The sequence below is a fragment of the Dryas octopetala genome, chromosome 9, assembly GCF_963921425.1.
Source record: "Dryas octopetala chromosome 9, drDryOcto1.1, whole genome shotgun sequence".
Taxonomy (NCBI): domain Eukaryota; kingdom Viridiplantae; phylum Streptophyta; class Magnoliopsida; order Rosales; family Rosaceae; genus Dryas; species Dryas octopetala.
Window position 1 is genome coordinate 18,500,353 of NC_141374.1, and position 20,574 is coordinate 18,520,926.

Consider the following 20,574-nt stretch of genomic DNA (forward strand, 5'->3'; position numbering starts at 1 on the left):
ACTAAGCCATCTAGTGATTAGATTGGCCTTAGTTGTAGGGTTGCCTAACAAGAGTATGCTTCCCAGAGGAATGACCCTTTGGGTTTGGTTTCTACTATGAACTTGGCTTTTGATATTCTTCTAAAGGCACTTGTATTTCGTATGTATCAACCTCTTTTTTCTTCTTCAAAATTCAATTTTGAAGGTTGAACAATTATGCCTAAGGTGTAGAGTGTACTTCATCTATCCAAGAAAGAACATGGAATCATTGTTAATGCTTATTTTTTTCCATCATTGTGGTCCCAAACCTAGGACTAGGAGCTAGCTCATACCAACTTGGTGACATTTGTTTAGTAATTAAACGTACTTGTCACGTTTACCAATTTATTTACAACAACTTGTAGTCAAAGTAGCATCTCAAATTTACACATGGACCCGCAAAGTGGTAGAAGAGTGGGCATAAAATGTCAATCCTTTAAGGTCTAGTTCAAGTAGAGTGCTAGATCACAGGTGTCGATTGTCAACGACTTGAGAAACCCTAAGTCGGACCAAAACACATGCATGGCATCTTAACTTTCGCATTAAGCGTGCCAGGTTTGGTTAATGTACGTTATAGGTTGATTAAGTACCTAGCTAGCTAAGGTCTTATTCTGCTTAAGCTTAACCTCTTCACACCTCCTTTATTGCTCGATCTCAACCAAAAATGGGCATTGAACACCGAAAATCTCAACCAATTCCAAAGCTCTTGGGTTCCTATCTACAGTTAAGCCATGCCTATCATCTTGGGTTTTTTGTTATTGGTTTGTCCCTTGGAGTCGTACTCAGTTTATACTGCAAAACCATCTCATTCAAACTTCAAACCACTTTAAGTGCATTCTCTTCTTCACCCTTGTCACCACCAACATCAACATCACCGTTGCTGCCACAACCAGCATCACCACCATCTCTCCCGTTACCAGACTCCGGTAATGTTACATCAGATGATATTGGGGCACTTCTCGTGCACAACATGGATGATGATCATGAGTTGTTTTGGAGGGCATCATTTATTCCAAGGATTAGAGAATTCCCATATAACCATGTGCCTAAAGTTGCTTTCATGTTCTTGACAAAGGGACCCATACCTTTGGCACCACTATGGGAAATGTTCTTTAAAGGCCATGAAGGACTTTATACCATATATGTTCACCCTCATCCTTCCTATGTAGATTCATGGCTTGAAGATTCTGTATTCTATGGTAGAACAATTCCATCCAAGGTGGGTTTAATTCTCACGTATACTCTGATTTTTTATGATTTCAGTCTTGTAATATTTGTCTAAGCCCACATATTTTTTCTCGTGTAATTGTTTTTCATTTATACACTCATCTTAATTTAATTTAATTTTGGGTGTGTCACTAATCAACTGTGACATCGAGTGTTCAAATGCTTGTAATGAGCTTTTGGACGCATGACAGAAAATTGCGTCTAGACACTTAAAAGTTGACCGAATATTTCTTCCATTAATTGAAGGGATGAATTATTTTGTGCATGATCTTTGTTTTTCCAATTTATCTAACCTTTTTTTCACCTTATTATTGCAGGCAGTTGAATGGGGAAAACCAACAATGATTGATGGTGAGAGACGCCTACTAGCAAGTGCCCTCCTTGACTTCTCTAATGAGAGATTTGTGTTACTGTCTGAGACTTGCATCCCACTATTCAACTTCACCACAATATACAGCTACCTCATGAATGCCAATGAGAGCTTTGTGGGTTCATATGATGACCCAAGGAAGGTTGGTCGTGGCAGATACAACCCCCAAATGGGACCCACAATTAACATATCAGATTGGCGCAAAGGGTCCCAATGGTTTGAGGTGAGTCGCAGGGTTGCAATTGAGATTGTATCAGACAACAAGTACTACCCCATTTTCAAAGAGCATTGCGGTCCTCCTTGTTACATGGATGAGCATTACATCCCTACTTTGGTGAACATACTTGGCCCCGAGGACAACTCAAATAGGAGCATTACTTGGGTTGATTGGTCCAAGAGTGGACCGCACCCTGGAAAATTTGGGTGGAGGACTGTTTCAGAAGAGTTTTTGAATCAAATAAGGTTTGGTACTAATGGCACTTGTGAATATGGTAATACAACCACTTCTATGTGCTTTTTATTTGCTAGGAAGTTCCTGCCAGAGACTCTGCGACCCCTGTTGCAAATTGCACCCATGTTGCTAGGTTCCATTTCTTAATATAATCTTATACCAATATGATAAATTTGTTCATCCAATAATGTGACTGTTTTATTTAATCGAATATAGATTCATTTTGAATTTTATTTACTTTTAATAAGATATTAACATGTATCGACTCATATTTGATAAACAAATTTGGTAACCATGATTAATTTAGCAAAATTGTGGTTTTATATTGTATTATTATGGTTGCCGTGTGTGGTGACTGCCTGGTGATTATTAGTGTATGGGCAGCCCAACTAGTGTTCAACTTGTGGCAACTCAAGCTGTCAAGCACGACCCTTGGGCTTGAGTGAAGCCATACGTTATTTGGGACTGGGTCAATTTCTACTTTTAAAATAAGAATAAACCCATTTAGTTACAACGTCCAATTCCAACCTTACCTGTATAAGTGTGCGGTGTGGCCCAATGGGTTTTATTTACGTTGCCTTTGCCAAGCTAGCCCCATGATGTCTAGTGAATTATTTTTCATATATATTTAATTTGAGTCACATTCTCTCTTGTTTTAATAAAGAGTAATGTTGTTGAGACCTGAACATATGAGATGTGAGTTGATTTGTTAATTTCGATTACAGTGTTGATGGAGATTGCATGTACACAGATTAATTGACACCTTATATGGTCAGTTGAAAAAGTCTCAACAACATTACTCTAAATTCATAAAATATAAGACATTTTTCTTCTTGTTTTAATGGATTATTTATTTATTAATTATTTTAGTGGGGAACAATACCAAAATTATCGGGAATTAATTTGAAAGAAACAAAGTTAGAAAGCTTTAACAGTGCCTATATTGATTCACTTGATTGAAGATTTGAAGGTGTCCCAAATGGTAAACTTGGAAACCGTGTTTGTCAGTCCGGGGAATTACAAAATATCTGGTAAATTCCACCAAAATTTCAAAAGTAATAGCATTTAAAACTCTTTCTTAATCGACCAGATTTTAGTTTCCTAATGGATCGTTATTACACACATGATTCATGGGATCCATATTCGCATACAGCTTGACTAATACCAGTATACCACAGCCCAACTCATGACACATTTAATACATTCAGATTTGGTTAATTTAATGTTCCATGACCTTTCATGTTTACAAAAATATAAAATAAAAACACTACTACTGGTGAGATGAGATCAATTTAAGAATGTTATAAGGGAAGGAGAGAGCAGCCCAATAGTTGTTAGAAGCTTTGCAATTCAATGTCTCTCTAAAAACCATTCATTCACACATTCCAAACCAATCAGCTTCTCTTCTCTTTCTGCCTACCCTCCCCTCCTCCAAATTCAAAACCATGAAGAATAAACAGCAACAGCAGCACATACCACCTTTCCTGAATGCCCAAATGCACCTCCACAACATCATCTCCAATTTCCTCATCTTTGCTTCTGGTTTAGCCCTTGGCATCACCTTCAGTTTCTACCTCAAAGACTTCCCCTTCCAATTAACATATACCACAAGAACCAATATCATCAACAACATTTCTTCTCTTTCAAAATCACCATCATCACCACCATCTCTGCTTCCGCCGCCGCCACCACCCATCATCGTAACTCCAAATCAAACCAAATCAGTCACATCTGTCCCACCACCGCCGCCGCCAATTGGGTTAAGAGAATACACAAAGGCGCCTAATGTTCTGCACGACATGGACGACCAAGAGTTGCTGTGGAGAGCTTCAATGGTACCTCGAAGGCGTGGCTTGCCTTTCAAGCAGACCCCAAAAGTGGCATTCATGTTTTTGACAAGAGGGTCTCTCACTCTGGCTCCTCTCTGGGACTTGTTCTTCAAAGGCCATCAAGGACTGTACTCTATCTATGTCCATGCCAATCCTTCTTCCAATGAAACAGTGCCTCAAGACTCTGTCTTTTTTGGCAGAAGGGTCCCAAGTAAGGTCAGTCCATTGTCCAATTTCATATCACAATTTCATTTTTCTTCTTTCCTTTTCATTAAACATTCATGTTGATTCATTAGTCTAATCAATTAGTACTGCTACTTCTACATCTAGTACTACTGTTAATTATTTTTTTTAATTTGATATAAATTAGTACCAAGCAGGCAAGCATCATGCCTTTACGTGAATGTAGCATTTTGTCTTTAATAAAATACTTAATTAAATCAATTAAATTTTGTAATTATTTCCCAAAAGCCAACGTTTGTGGGTTCTGGTTAACTGATGGTAAGGAGTGGAATGCGTTATGTATGGTTCATTAATTTTTTGTTACTAGTAGCCTTAATTTGCTCTGTTTTTAACTTTTCTCACCAATTATATTTGAACAACACAGTCCTTTAAAAAAAAAAAAAAAAACTTTTCAGTGAACTTGCTTCACAACTATTTTGATTCTTAGTCCATTTTCTATATTTGAAAAGAAGAAAGAAAAAATAGTTCCCCTTTTTTTTCACATTAAGTAATCATTCATTCACACTTTGATTTTGCTTGATGTTGATGTCAAATGCATATGTAGATTATAGACGAGGCTGAAGAGGCATCAGGCATATACAATTGCCTCATAATACGTACGCCTCATACGGTGGAGAATTTCATGCCCTTGTTTAATATAGACATTATTGGCTTAATGTGTTATTGCATTATATAAATGCTGTACAATTAGCCTTCAACGACCCAATTGTCATTTTTTATTAGCCTGCATCTCTGATTCTCTGTGATCTCTGTATTATGCCAGGTTTGTCCATAAAAAGCAACATACTCTTCCTTACATAAGCTTTTCTTCAAAACCATTTTACATTAATCTTTTAAGGAACTCAAATATTATAATTAATATTAAATTATATATTAACCTTTGACATTCTTTCTCTATATATACAAGGTAATTAGAGTACTATTATAACATTATATATAGGTTGGCACAGTGCATTAACTTCAGAACTTGATTCACTTTCATTTATATATATTGAGGAATCTAATTAATTAAGCAGACCTTTTCCATATAGTCTTATGGTTGATTGCTAAGTGTTCACTAGTACATGTCCAGAAATGGTTGGACAGAAGAACATGGCCTAGAAAAACCTGTCTATATAAATTGGGCCTCTGAGATTTTGACGAATTCATATAGGGCACAACTAGACAAATTATGAAGTCGTGATGAGCTTTATGTAGATACTTAGTTTTGTTAAGAAAATGTTGAAAGAGTCAAATGCATGAACAAGCAAATCAATTTTTGGGTCCTACACGTCTCATTTATAAAATTATTGCTGGGGATTGTTTATTTTTTAAGGTCAAAATCTTTAATAAAATTCTTTTGCTCAATAGTAATGCTGGAACACTAAAATTTACACATGCCATGCCCTTCTCGATCCAAAATAAACAGATAGTGCCTAGAAGTTTTCTTAAATACACATTTGCAACATGAACAACTCTTAGTCTTAAATTGACATTTAATTAAAAAATATTAATTTCACAATGCTATACTCTACTAATTTTATTTTTTTAGGACCATATATGTTCCTATTAATTTTTCTCAACTCTCCCACATGATCAAATGAGTTTCATAATATTATCATTAAGGGTTAATTAAGTCAAAAGGGAATCAAATCAAACATTGTTTATTCTAACCAAAATGTCACCACCATCTTTATTGTTGAGTCTGTATACCATTTTAAGCGTCCGTGTACAATTTTACATGCCAGAATTATCATACTGTACAAGAATTGTGTTGCATGCATTTAATATAGTGTTAGTTTGAAACTGTTCATGCATTGCTTGGATTCTACTCTTTTTGTTACTAGAAGAAAATTCTCTTCATCATCACCTTTCTACATTCCTGTCTTACTGCTGTCTGTCTCATGCATGTGCCATGCCATGTATCAATTATCGAAGCCAAGAAAGGAAGCAAAAGTGCACTTTATTTATTTCTTTAAGTAGTAAAGAAGTAACAAAAAGTAGGGATATAGCAAAATGTGACAGATCATACTCCTGTTTGAGAGAAAGCCAGCCAATTGATCCAAAACCATGTTAAGGCATTTAATTTCAAGCTCATACATGGCTTGGTCCTCTCAACAAGCATAGTATATTACTATGCTATTCTTTTGTCCTATATATAATATGATTCAGAGATTGTCGATCTCTGACATGTTATATTGTTGAATTATAATTGAATTTGCTGAATGGTGCAGAATGTGACATGGGGTGAGCCTAACATGGTGGAAGCAGAACGGCGGCTGTTAGCCAATGCCTTACTTGACTTCTCCAACCAACGTTTTGTTCTGCTCTCAGAGTCGTGCATACCACTCCACAACTTCAAAGTCATCTATGACCATCTCATGGGTAGCACCAAAACATTTGTTGAGGCCTATGACTTGCCAGGCCCAGTGGGCCGAGAACGATACAAGTCCAAAATGAGCCCACAAATTAAGCTCCAACAATGGCGCAAAGGCTCACAGTGGTTCGAGGTGGACCGTGAGATTGCTTTGGAAGTGGTTTCGGACACAAAGTACTTCCCAGTTTTTATCAAGTACTGCACACCCTCATGTTATTCCGATGAGCACTACTTGCCCACTCTTGTTAGCATCCGATTTTGGAAGAAGAATTCGAACAGGACTTTGACTTGGGTTGACTGGTCGAGGGGTGGGCCCCACCCCTCAAGGTTTCAGAGAACCGATGTGACCATTGAGTTCTTGAACAAGATGAGACATGAGACCAAGTGTGAGTACAATGGGAAGAGCACCAATGTGTGTCATTTGTTTGCAAGGAAGTTCTTGCCTAACACTTTGGATAGGCTCTTGAGGTTTGCTCCAAAGCTCATGAAATTCAATTGATTTTTATTAAAAGTAAGATTGATTTTGTTGACCATTCATTTCTCTGTAAACTAATTCATCAAGTTTATGGCTGATTTTTATTATCGGTTTTGAATTTTTTGTTTTTACCTTTAATACCCAAGCACATTATTAGGGTCAACTGGTCAAGATAGAAAGAAATTGTTTGTTAATTGGAGGGTGTATAAGTTGATTTGTCCAGAATTCCAGATAAATGTGATATTATTAAGGATGTGACTCAAAATTTCATCATGCTATATTGTACCATCCTCTTTTTAACGAAGCCTCAATATGCATTGGGCCAGGTACCGGGCCCATTTTACATTTAATGTAGAGTGTAAAGAGGAATTAGTGTGTCACAAGAAGGAATTGAATTTGAAAAACGAATGATTGGAAAGGTTTAGCATGCTCTGAAATGAGGTTTAAAAAACTGATATCAATATACGTTTTCCTACAGAAAAATGCATTATTGGTTTTACCCTGTTTTTTCGGTTTTTTTTTTTTTGGGGGTGGGGATCAATATTGTTCTTTTGCATTGATTCTATACTTGTATGAATCTATGAAAATGTCAAGAACACAGTAATTTTATTCTGCATCCATCTTATAAAAAGCCTTAGAAATAACACTGCCAAAGTATGTGAGTTCTTGTCATCATTGTGGAAGTGGGAGTGTTCAAAGGTGCATGCGTCTGGAAATCATCCATTCTAAGTGAAGTGGTGGGCAAAAGATGTAAATACAGATTCATAGACAAGAGAATGGAATATTTCAATTACCCAACTATATGAAGGAACTAGGTACAACAATTACCAGCGTGTGAGAAAGAGTACCGAGTGACCAAGTAGTTGTTCAGAACCCAACTAGAAACAATACACTAACTTACAATCATAGATATGCTCTTGCTTTACACTAGTAACAATACACCCTGGGATTGTTCAGAACCCAACTAGAAACAATACACTAGTAATTTAAACCATATGCCTTATATTTTGAATCGTCAAACACAACTATGGCATTGGAAATGCTCTTGCTTTTTTTTACTTCCCTTATAAAATTAGACTCCCAGGGTGAATAATCAATCCTCATTCTCTTCAAATTCTCAGCATGCTCAAGGATGTACCTTGCAAACTCAACTGCGTTAGATCCACTTGGCAAACATATGCTCACCTCCTCAAGCTTATGAATAAAAGCAAGGTTTTGCGATTTCCAGTATGCCATATCAAAACCAGAACAATCCTAGAAAGGCAACAATACAACGAGCAAATCAATTGAAAATTACAATAAATAACAAGAAATCAATAATTTGCCAAGTATAAAGAAAGGACAGGACAATAGGGTATTTCATTAACCCTGATCATAGAAATGACAAATGAGAGAGAGAGAGAGAGAGAGAGAGAGAGAAAGAGAGAGAGAGAGAGAGAGAGAGAGAGAAGACTTTTACTTGCATTAGCTTCTGAATATAACGATATCTCCAAAGTAGTCAAATTAGGCATTCCTCTAAAAAGAAAGACCATTGCTGGGACTAGGATATCAAGAAAGCCCTCAATATGGGTTAGGCCAAAATGGAATATACACATCACTCACTGTGTATTCTTACCAAAATGTCACCACCATATCTATTGTGGAGTTTGTATACAATTTTGTAGCTTCCCTGTACAAGAAGTGTGTTGCATGCATTTAATAAAGTGGTGGGTTCAAACTGTTCATGGTAGAAAGAAATTGTTTGTTAATTTATTGTCGGGGTAATGGGAGGTGTATAAGTTGATTTAACCCCCAATAAATGTGATAAAATTTGATATTTGTACCTTCCTCTTCTTGTACGTACATGACTCAAGTTTCATCCATGTCCGGATGTCCCCATTTCATTATGCACCATCCTCTTCTTAACGAAACCTGAACCATAATTTGTATTGGGCTAGGGACTGGGCCCATCCTCTCTCCTCTTAAAACTCGATAGTTTCTGTCAGGCCCAAGCCCTGGACTCAAAAGTTTTGAATTTGGGTTGAGCTGGCCCATTTTTACATTTAATTAGGAGAAGCCCAAATAATATGTTAATTATGAATTGAAACTTGTTGAATATTCAGACGTCTCACGTCAGTGGCCGAAAAAAAGAATATTCAGACGTCAAACATGTAGAGTGCCCAGAGGAATTAGTGCGGTTGGTTCTGCGAACTTTATTGGGGTTTTCGGATTAGCAGTGCGCTTGGGATTTGCTGAGTTATGACTTATGGCTTATAAGTTATAACTTTATGTCTAGTGGGAAACAGGGAGAGAGTCAGAGTGACCCACTGGCCACTGGGCCCAGTTTGCTTGCGAAACTGCTGCCAAGCTTCAAAAGAATTTAGTTGACCCAACTATAGCCAATGGACTACTGTAATGCTCATATCTAAATTTTGTTCAATTAATTCCACCTCTATTATCTTCTCAAAAAAAAAAAAAAAAAATCTACCTTTTGTTTCTAAATTCTGATGAACTATTACAATATATACGACAGGTGTATTCAAATTAGATAAATTTTTAACAAGGAATAGAAATTAAAAAATAAATGATTGAAAAAGTTTAACATATATGCTCTGAAATCAAAAAGTGATCGATCACTATATTACACAATATGGGTCATTTTACTTCCAAAACTCGTCTGAAATTTACCCCACCCCACGTCCCCACCTACTAAACAGAATTAATTAATCTCCCTAATTATTCCCTTAACTGGCATAAAATGGAGCATGTAGTACTTAGAACTAGCTAGCTAGTTCGTGTTTAAAATGATTGAGTTGGTGAGTTTGGACCCACCGTTTAAGGGTCCTACTCCTACATGCTTCTGAGAAATGCAGTTATTGACCAAAGTAACATATACACGTCGAGTCAGCATTTCCATATACATACAAAATTGGTCTGTTTTTATTTATTGTTGGTCAGCATATACACGTCCTACTCATACAAAATAGATCTAATGGTTGATATATAGTAGGTTTGATAACGATAGATGCATCGATCTCAACCGTATATGACCAAATTAAGAGAGACAGATGGATGGAGTGAAGTACTAGTACTTGAACTGGGTTTTCAATTTATTTTTGAAGCAAATGAATTTAATTTATAATTAATGAGGTTGACGTCAAGAGTGGTTCGTCATGTGCTCCTTGGTCACTTGGTTTCTCTCCTTACCTAGCTGTTTCCTTTGCCATTCCAAGAAACTTCTTTCATTTTTTATTATATTACTAATTACGTACATAAAGCCACGCCATCGATCTCTCATTCCTAAACCCTCCTCATTCATATCCTCAACCTCTCTCTCTCTCTCTCTCCAATCTCTCGATCTCTGCAGGGAATCAATATTTTTCAGCAATTAAAATGGCCGCCAAACGGTTTTTTAATGATGCCGAATCCGACCAAGATCAGCCAACTGACAAACGGAAGAGACCTAGACCTTCTTTCGCTTCGTATGTCTATCGTGACTCCATCTATGAATATTTACTACTGCATATATGCTTGATTTTAACTACTTAATTAGGGACTATATATTTCTTAATTGACATGCAGTGTGATTGGAGAAGTGGTTCTGGTGAACTCCATGCAAAACCTTTTCTCATCCTTGGAGCCTTTGCTTCGAAGAGTGGTACGTTGATGAATCTATTATCTATATATGTATAATTAGTTTATGCTCTTGCAAATCCTGCTTAATTAATTAATTTAACTAATTATTATCTAATTAAAAGCATCGATCCTTAATTTGATCAGGTGAGTGAAGAGGTGGACAACGTTCTAAGACGATCCTACTCATCACGGTCCTTGACAAGCTCACCATCACTGAGAATCCAAGCAGCACTGGAACCTGCAGCAACCCTAGAACTAGTTTTTGGGAAGAACCTCTCCCTCCCAATCTTCACTGCAAGCAAGATAACAGACCAAGATAGCAACCCACTTCAAATCCTCCTCGTCGACAAGAGTAGTAGTCATGGTCAACATCACCAAATGGTTCCGATCAAAATAGAAATCGTTGTTCTTGATGGCGACTTCCCTAGGCCAGACCACAATTGGACGAGTCAAGAATTTGAGAACAACATCTTGAGGGAGCGAACTGGGAAGCGACCTTTGCTCACTGGAGATGTGAATGTCACCTTGAGAGATGGGTTTGCCACCATTGGAGATATCGAGTTCACCGACAATTCCAGCTGGATTCGGAGCCGAAAGTTTAGGTTGGGTGTAAGGGTGGCTCCGGCCACTGGTTATCAGGGTTTAAGGATCCGGGAAGCCATGACTCAAGCTTTCGTTGTTAAAGATCATCGCGGAGAATGTATGTATACTCTATATATCTTCATGCCTTTTTTTTTCTTTCTTACATATAAGTTCAACTTGGGATCCATTTATTACTTTAATTAATTCCCATGTCACTTGAACATGCATATATCTTCCTACTTGTGTCATATGGATTCATAATTTCACCTTTTGGTACAACATAATGTTCATGATGATCGATGATAAGGCATTTCCATTAATGGTAGATTAGGATAATCGATCTATTTCCCATAACTGATGCCTGCTTAAAGTTTATGACAATAATTAATCAAATTAAATCACTGCACAGATTCCCACCAAATTGATTCTGGTAAACTTGAAGCTTGACCCTAATTAATTTATTCAGAGTTGATACTAGTTGAGTTTAATTTATTCCTCTTACAACTACTGCTAACATCTACTACTCTTTATACTAGCTAGAGTCCAGACCCAGGAAAGAAAACTTATCACGACCTTAGTACCTTACCAACCATATAGCACTACAGTATTGATATAAATTATTGTAAACCTTGTTTTATAAACCAATTTGGTAGCTAGCTAGAATATATATACCTACACAAGTATTTATTAATTTGCCCTAAAAACCTGTGAATTTAGTTGGGACCCTTCTCTCTTAATAGCTAGCTTATTGATGTCAACCATAACAAGTAGTCAATTAAATTATCATCACTGTTTAAATTGATCATCTTCTTGTGAAGAATTTTGCTTTAATTAATTGTCTCGTGACATGATTAATTATGAGAAATTAGAGGTCATGTTCACACATAGTGAGTCAGGCTAGCTGCGTTTTTAAGTAAATAAATGGGTCACCTTAATTTAGAGCTAGTAATGAGATCAAGAATGGAACCATTAATTATGGGCATAATCTAAATAGATCGAACGAGAATTTCCCTTTCATGCATCAATGCATCATGTCAAACAAATTAAACAAGTGAATTATTTGAGTCAACAAACAGCCGACAGTTTTGCATCTGCTACTTAGTAGTTTTTGATGAAGAGGTCGATGTTCATGATCACTTGATCAGCATATGTATGGTCCAAAAGGGGCCAAAGCATTTCTTTGTCCAATAATTGTACTTCCCTTTACGCGTTTGGCCGGCACGACTTGGGTCAATGGTTAAGTGCTTTTCGGGTCAATGGTATTGGAAACGTACGTACCTATCATTTATCATGAATAATTGAATATTACATAATAGAGTTACAAAATATATCCTGGCCCAAAAAAAAAAAAGAGTTACAAAATATCCGTAACACCTTTTATGCTTTTTCTTTATATAGCTTGTAGCCTTTTTACCAATATGGCAATATTTAATCAAGTCAAGTCAATATTCAAGTAAGTTAAAGCGAAAGAGCCAAAGAGGTTCGATTTGATTTGTCTTTGATTGCTCGTAACTCTGGATTGCACAATGAAGCGTATTTTTCTTTATGGTGGGGCCAAATTTCATACTCCTTTGGAGTTACATGCCTGCATAAAATATTCCTATTCCCCAAAATATAAATGACATTACTTAACTAATTAATTAAAACTAGCAACTAACTAAATCCATATTGTGGTGATCATGTGCAGTGTACAAGAAGCATCATCCACCAATGTTGGAAGATGAAGTTTGGCGCCTGGAGAAGATTGGCAAGGATGGAGCTTTTCACAAGAAGCTAGCCTCAGAGCACATCAACACTGTCCAAGACTTCATGAAGTTGTTCGTAGTTGACCGATCAAAGCTTAGAGGGGTATATATCTATTTGTACATTCATGCACTTTCCTTTTTTCAATTAAGTATATATAAGTAATTTATCTTCATACGAACATGCTTAATATTTTTTTTTGTTTAAATGACATTTAACTTACCAGATTGTAGGCGTTGGAATGTCAGAAAAAATGTGGGAAGTAACAGTAAAACATGCCAGAACATGCGTCATGGGTAACAAAATGTACATTTTCCGGGGCTCTCATTATGCCATTTTCTTGAATCCCATATGTCAAGTGTTGAGGGCTGTAATTAATGGAGAAAATTTTCCTATGCGGGACCTAAGCAACATTAATAGGGTATGAGTTCATGTACAAGATCAATCTCTCTCTCTCTCTCTCTCTCTCTCTCTCTCTCTCTCTCTCTCTCTCTTAATTATTCCATGTTAGTTATTTATTGTGTTGGCATTTTGGCAGACCTATATTGAGAATTTGGTGAAGGAAGCATATGCAAACTGGAATACCTTGGAAGAGGTGGATGCAATGTTGAATAATGAGACTACTGCTTTACTCACACAAGGTGAACATGTAGTGGACCAATATCCCAACCCTCCTCCTCAGGCAATAATAAGAGCATTCCATGACCAAAATGGGCATCATGTAGCAGCTGCTGATAAATCTATGAATATGGGGTACACCAACTTTGAGTGCACTACTAGTGATCATAATTGGCACATAAACACATCCTTTTTCAGCCCACTAGCGGAAAATATCATCAAGTGTAGCATCTCGGATCAGTCTTCTTCAGATGGTGATTTAGGAAATTAATGGGTGTTGATCTAGGGTTGACTATTTGCATCTAAAGTTCCTCAAATGTTGTAAACTAGCTTGTATATGTAAATATGTATACATGTGGAGGTACTGCTTTTATATATAGGCCACCCTAGAGAGTGATGTATTAGGAAAATACTATTCCCAACTCTTCTTGATTGTTTTCCTCAACTTTCTTACATGGAATGAATGATTTGATGCTATATGGGTCTAGTTCTATATGAATGAGCTGGGATAAAAATTGAAAGAATGGTAAGGATTTTATAACATCTTCGGATGTATTTATTTTGAACGTTTGTCTTGTTTTAATTCTAACTATGTAATATAAATCCAATAGTTAATGTTAGGTCAAACACAAACAAACAGATATAAAACAAACAATATATAGATCTAAAAATCAAGTGATTGAAAAAAAAAAGGAGAGGATCCGGATCCAAAGTCCGAACCAATTCTATGATTTGGATCCGAAGGCCCAATTTTTATTGAGTCTCACATATGAAATGATAGGCCTCATTATTTAGGCAAGTCTCACATATGAATTGATTTGGGCCTGTTTATCGTAGATTAGATGGGCCAATGTTTTTTTTTTGGTAAGAAGCTGGGCCAATGTTGAAGTGGACAAAAAGTGTTGATCGAAGAGTGAATTTACAGGCGTACCCTCTTCTCCGTCCCAGGGAGTGTGGGATCGTCTTAGACCATTACTTTTTCGAAGGCGCACCGCATGCTTGTCGTTGTCGCGAGTTGTCTCGGGGCATCTCCGTCGATCCTTCGTAAATGGCGCGTTTTGTACGGACACATTTAAATTTGAATGCTAGTCATATCTCATCTGTGTGGTCAAAATATTAGACCATTACTTTGTCGTGAGGGAGCTCAGAAGTGAAACTAGCCCACTATGACCCCTTTTTTCTCTCTTCCATTATTTCCTTTCCTAAAATCTCTCTCAAGCTTAGCTTCTTTCTTTCATAGTACCAATTGGGACTTTGATAAGCCCATACAACTTTCTTTTTTTCTTTTTCTTATCATCTGGGGTGGGTTGGAAATCAGACAATTGAAGAAAAAAAATCAGAGGATCTTTGAAAAGTTTTTATTTGTTCTATTTTGTCACTCTCTCATTTACATGCAAGAAAATTCTAAGAAATCCGCCTTCCTTGTAAATTAGATTTTACACTTTCAAGATTTGACTCGATTTACAAATTAATTTCTGTCATTTCATCTGTCTAACTTAATCAATAGTTAAACTGTTAAATGATGATATATGGCAAAACTATAACTCACTTGTTAGAAAAAATTGAAAAGATCGACATAGATCTAACTTGTGAATCGAGTAAGGTGCAAGAAGTCAATAGTCTGTGGCTGTTTGAAAGTTCTAAGATGACCATCTCATGAAAAAACAAGATAATTAACGTTTTATATGGACTTTATTAACTGATCAATATTCAATCAGTGTAGTAGTACTGACCAAACTTAAATCTCTCTTCCGGTCTCCCCCAATTATTTTCTCCCATGAGTTTGTACGAATGGCATCTCTTGATCAAATCGCCCATCCTAATAAGACCCATCATCACCATCTTGATCTTCATGATCTTGAGCACCCTTCCCTCAGCTCACTGCGATGACCATCACGAATTCGCAGAGTGCAGCCGTCCGTACGATTGCGGTCTGATTAAAAACATATCCTACCCTTTCTGGTCAGCCAGTATGAATCGACCCCAACACTGTGGTCGCGGAGGCTACGAGCTCATCGACTGCCAAGAAGACAAACACCCTCTCATCAAAATCCAACAACAACACTTCCTGGTACTGAACATTAGTCACTTCCACATCATCACACTCGCTCGCTCCGATCTCTATGAAACTTCATGCACCAATAACTTCGTCAACACCACTCTGGACTACGACCGTTTTGCTTATGTTCAAACTGTTCGAAACCTCACTCTCTACTATGGCTGCGTGCCTCAGGATGAGTCAATTCCAAATAATTTCACATGCAAAATGGATGGTACCGACGGCGATGTCGCGTACTTTGCAGATGATTGGCTGTCGAGGCTTCCTCATCCGAATCGGAGCTCATGCCAGACCGATATCCGGGTTCCGATACTCTGGCCGAGTTTTGCTGTTATGTCTGCTGAGAGCGCGACAGCACAAGTGCTACAACAGGTTTTGAGAGCAGGGTTTCAGGTTGAGTACAAGGCGGAGTGGGAGATGTGTAGGTCATGCATGGCTTCAAATGGCACGTGTGGCTCCAACTCCACGTCGGATTCTTTTCTCTGCTTTTGTGGGGACGGACCTCATCATCTCACGTGTCCAACTCTAAATGGTAATTAAGCATGTTCCATTCCTTCTTAATTTAATTTCTTATTCCAGAGTTTAATTTCTTGCTTAATTGGCAGGTTTAGGCTGATCTACTTGTGTGTGGAATAATATCTTGACTTTTAAGAAGCTTACTTTAGATAGTTGTATAGCTAATTAATATTCTCTTCGTTTGCTTTTGCAGGCAATAAGTGGCTTTGGCAAATTGTCGTTGGTAAAATTATTTACAACCCTTTTAATTGCTTCAGTTCTTTAATGTTTTACTACTTTTCCCAGCTAGATTATGTTCACTCTGTTGAGAGTAATGTGGAGCAATGTCCCACATCGAAAAATTAAGGCTTAGCATATGTGCTTATAAGTCTTGGGCCTCTCCACCCATTGCCAATTGGTTTTGGGTTGGATGCTCTAATTCTATCATGGTATCAGAGCTTGGTTATCCGCGTGTAAGGCCCAACGGTCACACGTGCTCCCACGTCACCCAATATAATTTGTTCACGTGTAAGGCTCAAAATATCGCCACACGTGGGGGGGCGTGTTGAGAGTAATGTGGAGCAATATCCCACATCGGAAAACTAAGGCTTAGCATATGTGCTTATAAGTTTTGAGCCTCTACACCCATTGCCAATTGGTTTTGGGTTGGATGCTCAAATTTTATCACACTCCTCATTCAGCTATCCATATATTACAACCTAGCTTTTATCTCTTCCCTGTCCACAGGTTTTTGCTACGCTGTTATTATTGTGGCTATAATGTGCTTTATTTTCTTTGTATACCAACGTCGCAACCGAAAAAAATATGCTCCATCATTCATATATCCCGATCAAGATCTTGAAGACTTCATTCCGAATGATGGACCTCTAGCAGGAAAAAGATACAAATTTTCGGATATCAGAGAAATGACCAACTCATTTAATGATAAAGTGGGTCAAGGAGGTTGTGGTGATGTGTACAAAGGTAGGCTACTGGATGGTCGTCCTGTGGCTGTGAAGGTTCTTAAGGCATCCAAAGGGAATGGTCAGGACCTTGTTAATGAGGTTGCAACCATTAGTAGAACTTCCCATGTTAATGTTGTCACTCTTTTGGGGTATTGCTTTGAAGGTCAGAAAAGAGCTCTCATATATGAGTTCATGTCCAACGGATCACTTGAGAAGTTCATATGCAAAAACAATCCTTTGAAAACCACTCCACTGTTGGAATTGGAAAAACTCTTCGAAATTGCTTGTGGGATAGCTCGAGGGCTCGATTACCTTCATCGTGGGTGCAACACACGAATTTTGCATTTTGACATAAAACCACATAATATTCTTTTGGATGAAAATTTTTGCCCGAAAATTTCAGACTTCGGGCTTTCTAAACTTTTCTTGAGGAAGGAGAGTATCATATCAATGTCAGATGCTAGAGGAACAATTGGGTACATAGCTCCAGAAGTGTTCTGTAGAAACTTTGGAGCAGTGTCTGTTAAGTCCGATGTCTATAGTTATGGAATGATGATTCTGGAGATGGTTGGAGGAAGAAAGAACAATGATGTTCGAATGAGCCACACCAGTGATATCTATTTTCCGGATTTTGTTTATAAGCGCCTTGAACAGGGCAGCAATTTAGGATTTCCCAATCCTATGACCGAAGAGGAAAATGAACTTGCAAGGAAGATGATTATAGTGGGGTTGTGGTGCATACCGACAAAGCCATCAGACAGGCCATCCATGAGTAAAGTGATTGAAATGTTGGAAGGAAGCATTGAAGCCTTGCAAATACCACCAAAGCCTGTCCTATCTTCTCCTGTAAGATCACCAGCAGAATCTTCCACCATATCTATTTTAAGTTAATACCATTGTCCGTTAGAACAGAATTAATTTTGTTATATGTCAGAAGAGATGTGATTTTTATGCAAGAAAAATTCAGTCAGATTCTATTTTAATAGCAAATAAATTATTTACAATGTTATTGTAAATTCGTAATATGTTGCCAGGGAAAACACCACTACCATTTGGTGTTGTAGACCTGCTAATCCAATTTAGTGTCACAGAATCTGATGCTGAATGTGCCAGTGGATCACTCTGTAGCAACACAACACCATTAACTGAAATATCAATCTCCAAGGAAGATTTATCAATCAAATAAAGGAAGTGGGTTTTTTATGAATCACCCATTCAAATTATACCCCGATTTATAAGTTACCACATAAATAAAAGATTGTAACAAATTACTACTTGAATTAAAAAAAAATTTGCACTATCCATCTCCGTCTAAGTCTGTCAATTTTTCTGTTAAAAATAAGATATTTTTGTTTTTTTAAGTAAATTATAAAGGATATTTTCGCCTAAAATATCCTTTTTGAAGCTACATCAGAAATGTTTAAGAATTATACTATTTATACCCTAAAATATTCTTTCCATACCCAAAATTTTACTTAATATACGCACAAAACATGAATGGGGCATATTAATGTTTGGGACATGCGCATGGAAGACGCCACCCAATCACAGAGCACCTGGAGTTATCAGTCATCTTGAATATTCTATTAAAAATATCTTTGACTGTGAGTCAGAATTCTGCCATACAGTCACCACCACTACTTCTTTACCCTGTGTTTATTTTTCTACTATTACGAAAATGATTTTCCATCATCAAATATGAGAATATGCTATACTTCTCCTGTACTAAAAGTCTAAAACCCTCATATATTTGGAGTACTGTACGCATCATTCATTGAAAAAATTCTTTTTCTTTCGTGGCAATCAATTTTACACACTTCTCTAGTCCTTCATTATTCCTTTCTATTCCTTCTTCCTCTTCTCTAAATTCTTTAGTCAAAATATTAGACCATTACTTTGAGTCTCTGTGGTTTTTTTGACGCGGGTTTTCAACTCTGTTTTTACACGAATTGGGACTTTGTTAAGCCCATAGCACTTTTTTTTTTTATTTTTCTTTCATGTGGGTTGGGTTGGAAATCAGACAATTGAAGGGGAAAAAAAAGCAGATGATCTTGAGCTGTGGAAATGGAGAGAACAACTGGATCACAATTTGAGAATACTCGTGGAGAGTCTTCTTCTGAGCCAACTTTCAGGGGTGAGGTTTTTACAGAACATTTGCACAACATCACTAATGTCTATGACGAGCCAATAAAGGTAGTGATCCTAACTCATAAACATAGGTAGTGAAGCCAAAGCCAACTTTTTCCATTGCATATTTCTTGATAGACCTCTTTCATCTGTAGGATACTTCAGCAGAGTGGGTATTTTTACTCACTAACCTCACCCTAGAGATTATGTCAGCTGCTTTTGATCAGGCTTCTTCTCCAAGTAAACCCCACTATGCACTATTTGGTATGCTGTTGGGTATTGCAGCTCTACTCACTTCCATGTGGGAGCTCATTTACAAAGGTAAAAAGGAAAGAGTTGTATGGAGGAGGTGGGGAAAGATGCCATGGTTTTACTATCCACCTCCTCGAAACACACTTTTCGGTACTCTTCCTGACATTTTTGGATTAGTTGCTGGCACGTTTCAGTGCCTTTGCTCCATAGTTCAGTATATTTGCTTCATTCGGCATGCGAATAATCCTTTCAAACTATCCCTTTTTCCTGCCATCTTTCTTATCTGTTTGGCTGGTTCAAGACTAACTAGGAACCGAAACTACGCCATTGATCATAAGAATAACATCTTGATGGAGCGAATCCGAACCTTGCAGGCAGCATTAGAACCATCAAACTTAGAGCTAGTTTTTAGTAAGAACCTTTCAGCCACAATATTTACTGAAAGCGAGCTAGATTGCAGATGAAGAAAACAACCCACTTCAAATCCTGCTTGTGGGTAAATTTGGTGATCAAATGGTTCCAATATCTCTATCCCATCCAATCCAAGTAGAAATTGTAGTTCTTGATGGGGACTTCTTTCGGTCTGACCACAATTGGACTAGTGAGGAATTTGATAACAACATCTTGGGGCCTGAACGAACCGGCAGACGACCCTTGCTCAATGGGGAAGTACTTGTCACTTTGAGCGATGGGGTTGCAACAATTAATCGAGATAATGTGTTTACAGATAATTCGAGCTGGATTAGGAGCAAAACTTTTAGGCTGGGTGCAAGAGTGGCTCCAGGGTCAGGCTATCAGGGTTCAAGGATCCGTGAAGCTGTGACCGCGGCTTTCCATGTTAAAGATCGAGAGGAAAAAGAATCTAAGTACCCATCATTTATCCTCCTAGCTACCTACTTGTACTATATATACAATAAATGGAGGGTGCCTGAGTAAGCCACAATTTTTGTGTAATGATTTGGCTCGTTATGATAACTAAAGTTAAAGACCTACAAAATATATTCACCAACACATTACAATGCACAGCATAGAGAGACATAAATAACTGTCATTCTATAATCAAATTTTGCACCAAGATCAAGTTCATGCACTAACAACCATCTGCCAACAAAAATGGAACTTGGGAAGCTACATTTTTGTATACTTCTC

General features: G+C 37.4%; 5 protein-coding genes across 5 annotated transcripts; all 5 read left to right on the forward strand.

Moving 5' to 3' along the window:
• Positions 1 to 682: 682 nt before the first annotated feature.
• LOC147275238 (glycosyltransferase BC10-like) lies at positions 683 to 2,213 on the forward strand. The gene is made up of 2 exons (XM_086257687.1): positions 683 to 1,237; positions 1,563 to 2,213. The coding sequence occupies exons 1-2, from the start codon at positions 683 to 685 to the stop codon at positions 2,211 to 2,213; spliced, it is 1,206 nt and encodes a 401-aa protein (XP_086113813.1).
• Positions 2,214 to 3,511: 1,298 nt separating this feature from the next.
• Positions 3,512 to 6,993, forward strand: LOC147275239 (glycosyltransferase BC10-like). The gene is made up of 2 exons (XM_086227568.1): positions 3,512 to 4,111; positions 6,352 to 6,993. Exons 1-2 carry the CDS (start codon positions 3,512 to 3,514, stop codon positions 6,991 to 6,993), a joined length of 1,242 nt encoding a protein of 413 aa, XP_086083694.1.
• Positions 6,994 to 10,228: 3,235 nt separating this feature from the next.
• Positions 10,229 to 14,004, forward strand: LOC147275240 (protein SAR DEFICIENT 1-like). Its single transcript, XM_086228586.1, has 6 exons — positions 10,229 to 10,430; positions 10,531 to 10,606; positions 10,729 to 11,284; positions 12,854 to 13,014; positions 13,136 to 13,330; positions 13,448 to 14,004. The coding sequence occupies exons 1-6, from the start codon at positions 10,342 to 10,344 to the stop codon at positions 13,796 to 13,798; spliced, it is 1,428 nt and encodes a 475-aa protein (XP_086084712.1). The 5' UTR covers positions 10,229 to 10,341; the 3' UTR covers positions 13,799 to 14,004.
• Positions 14,005 to 15,231: 1,227 nt separating this feature from the next.
• Positions 15,232 to 18,054, forward strand: LOC147275241 (LEAF RUST 10 DISEASE-RESISTANCE LOCUS RECEPTOR-LIKE PROTEIN KINASE-like 2.3). Its single transcript, XM_086256038.1, has 3 exons — positions 15,232 to 16,118; positions 16,296 to 16,325; positions 16,829 to 18,054. Exons 1-3 carry the CDS (start codon positions 15,305 to 15,307, stop codon positions 17,935 to 17,937), a joined length of 1,953 nt encoding a protein of 650 aa, XP_086112164.1. The 5' UTR covers positions 15,232 to 15,304; the 3' UTR covers positions 17,938 to 18,054.
• Positions 18,055 to 18,858: 804 nt separating this feature from the next.
• LOC147275242 (uncharacterized) lies at positions 18,859 to 20,465 on the forward strand. The gene is given in 3 exon segments (XM_086227880.1): positions 18,859 to 19,239; positions 19,329 to 19,865; positions 19,867 to 20,465. Coding segments are annotated over 3 exon segments (1,161 nt in total). The 5' UTR covers positions 18,859 to 19,110; the 3' UTR covers positions 20,362 to 20,465.
• Positions 20,466 to 20,574: the final 109 nt, after the last annotated feature.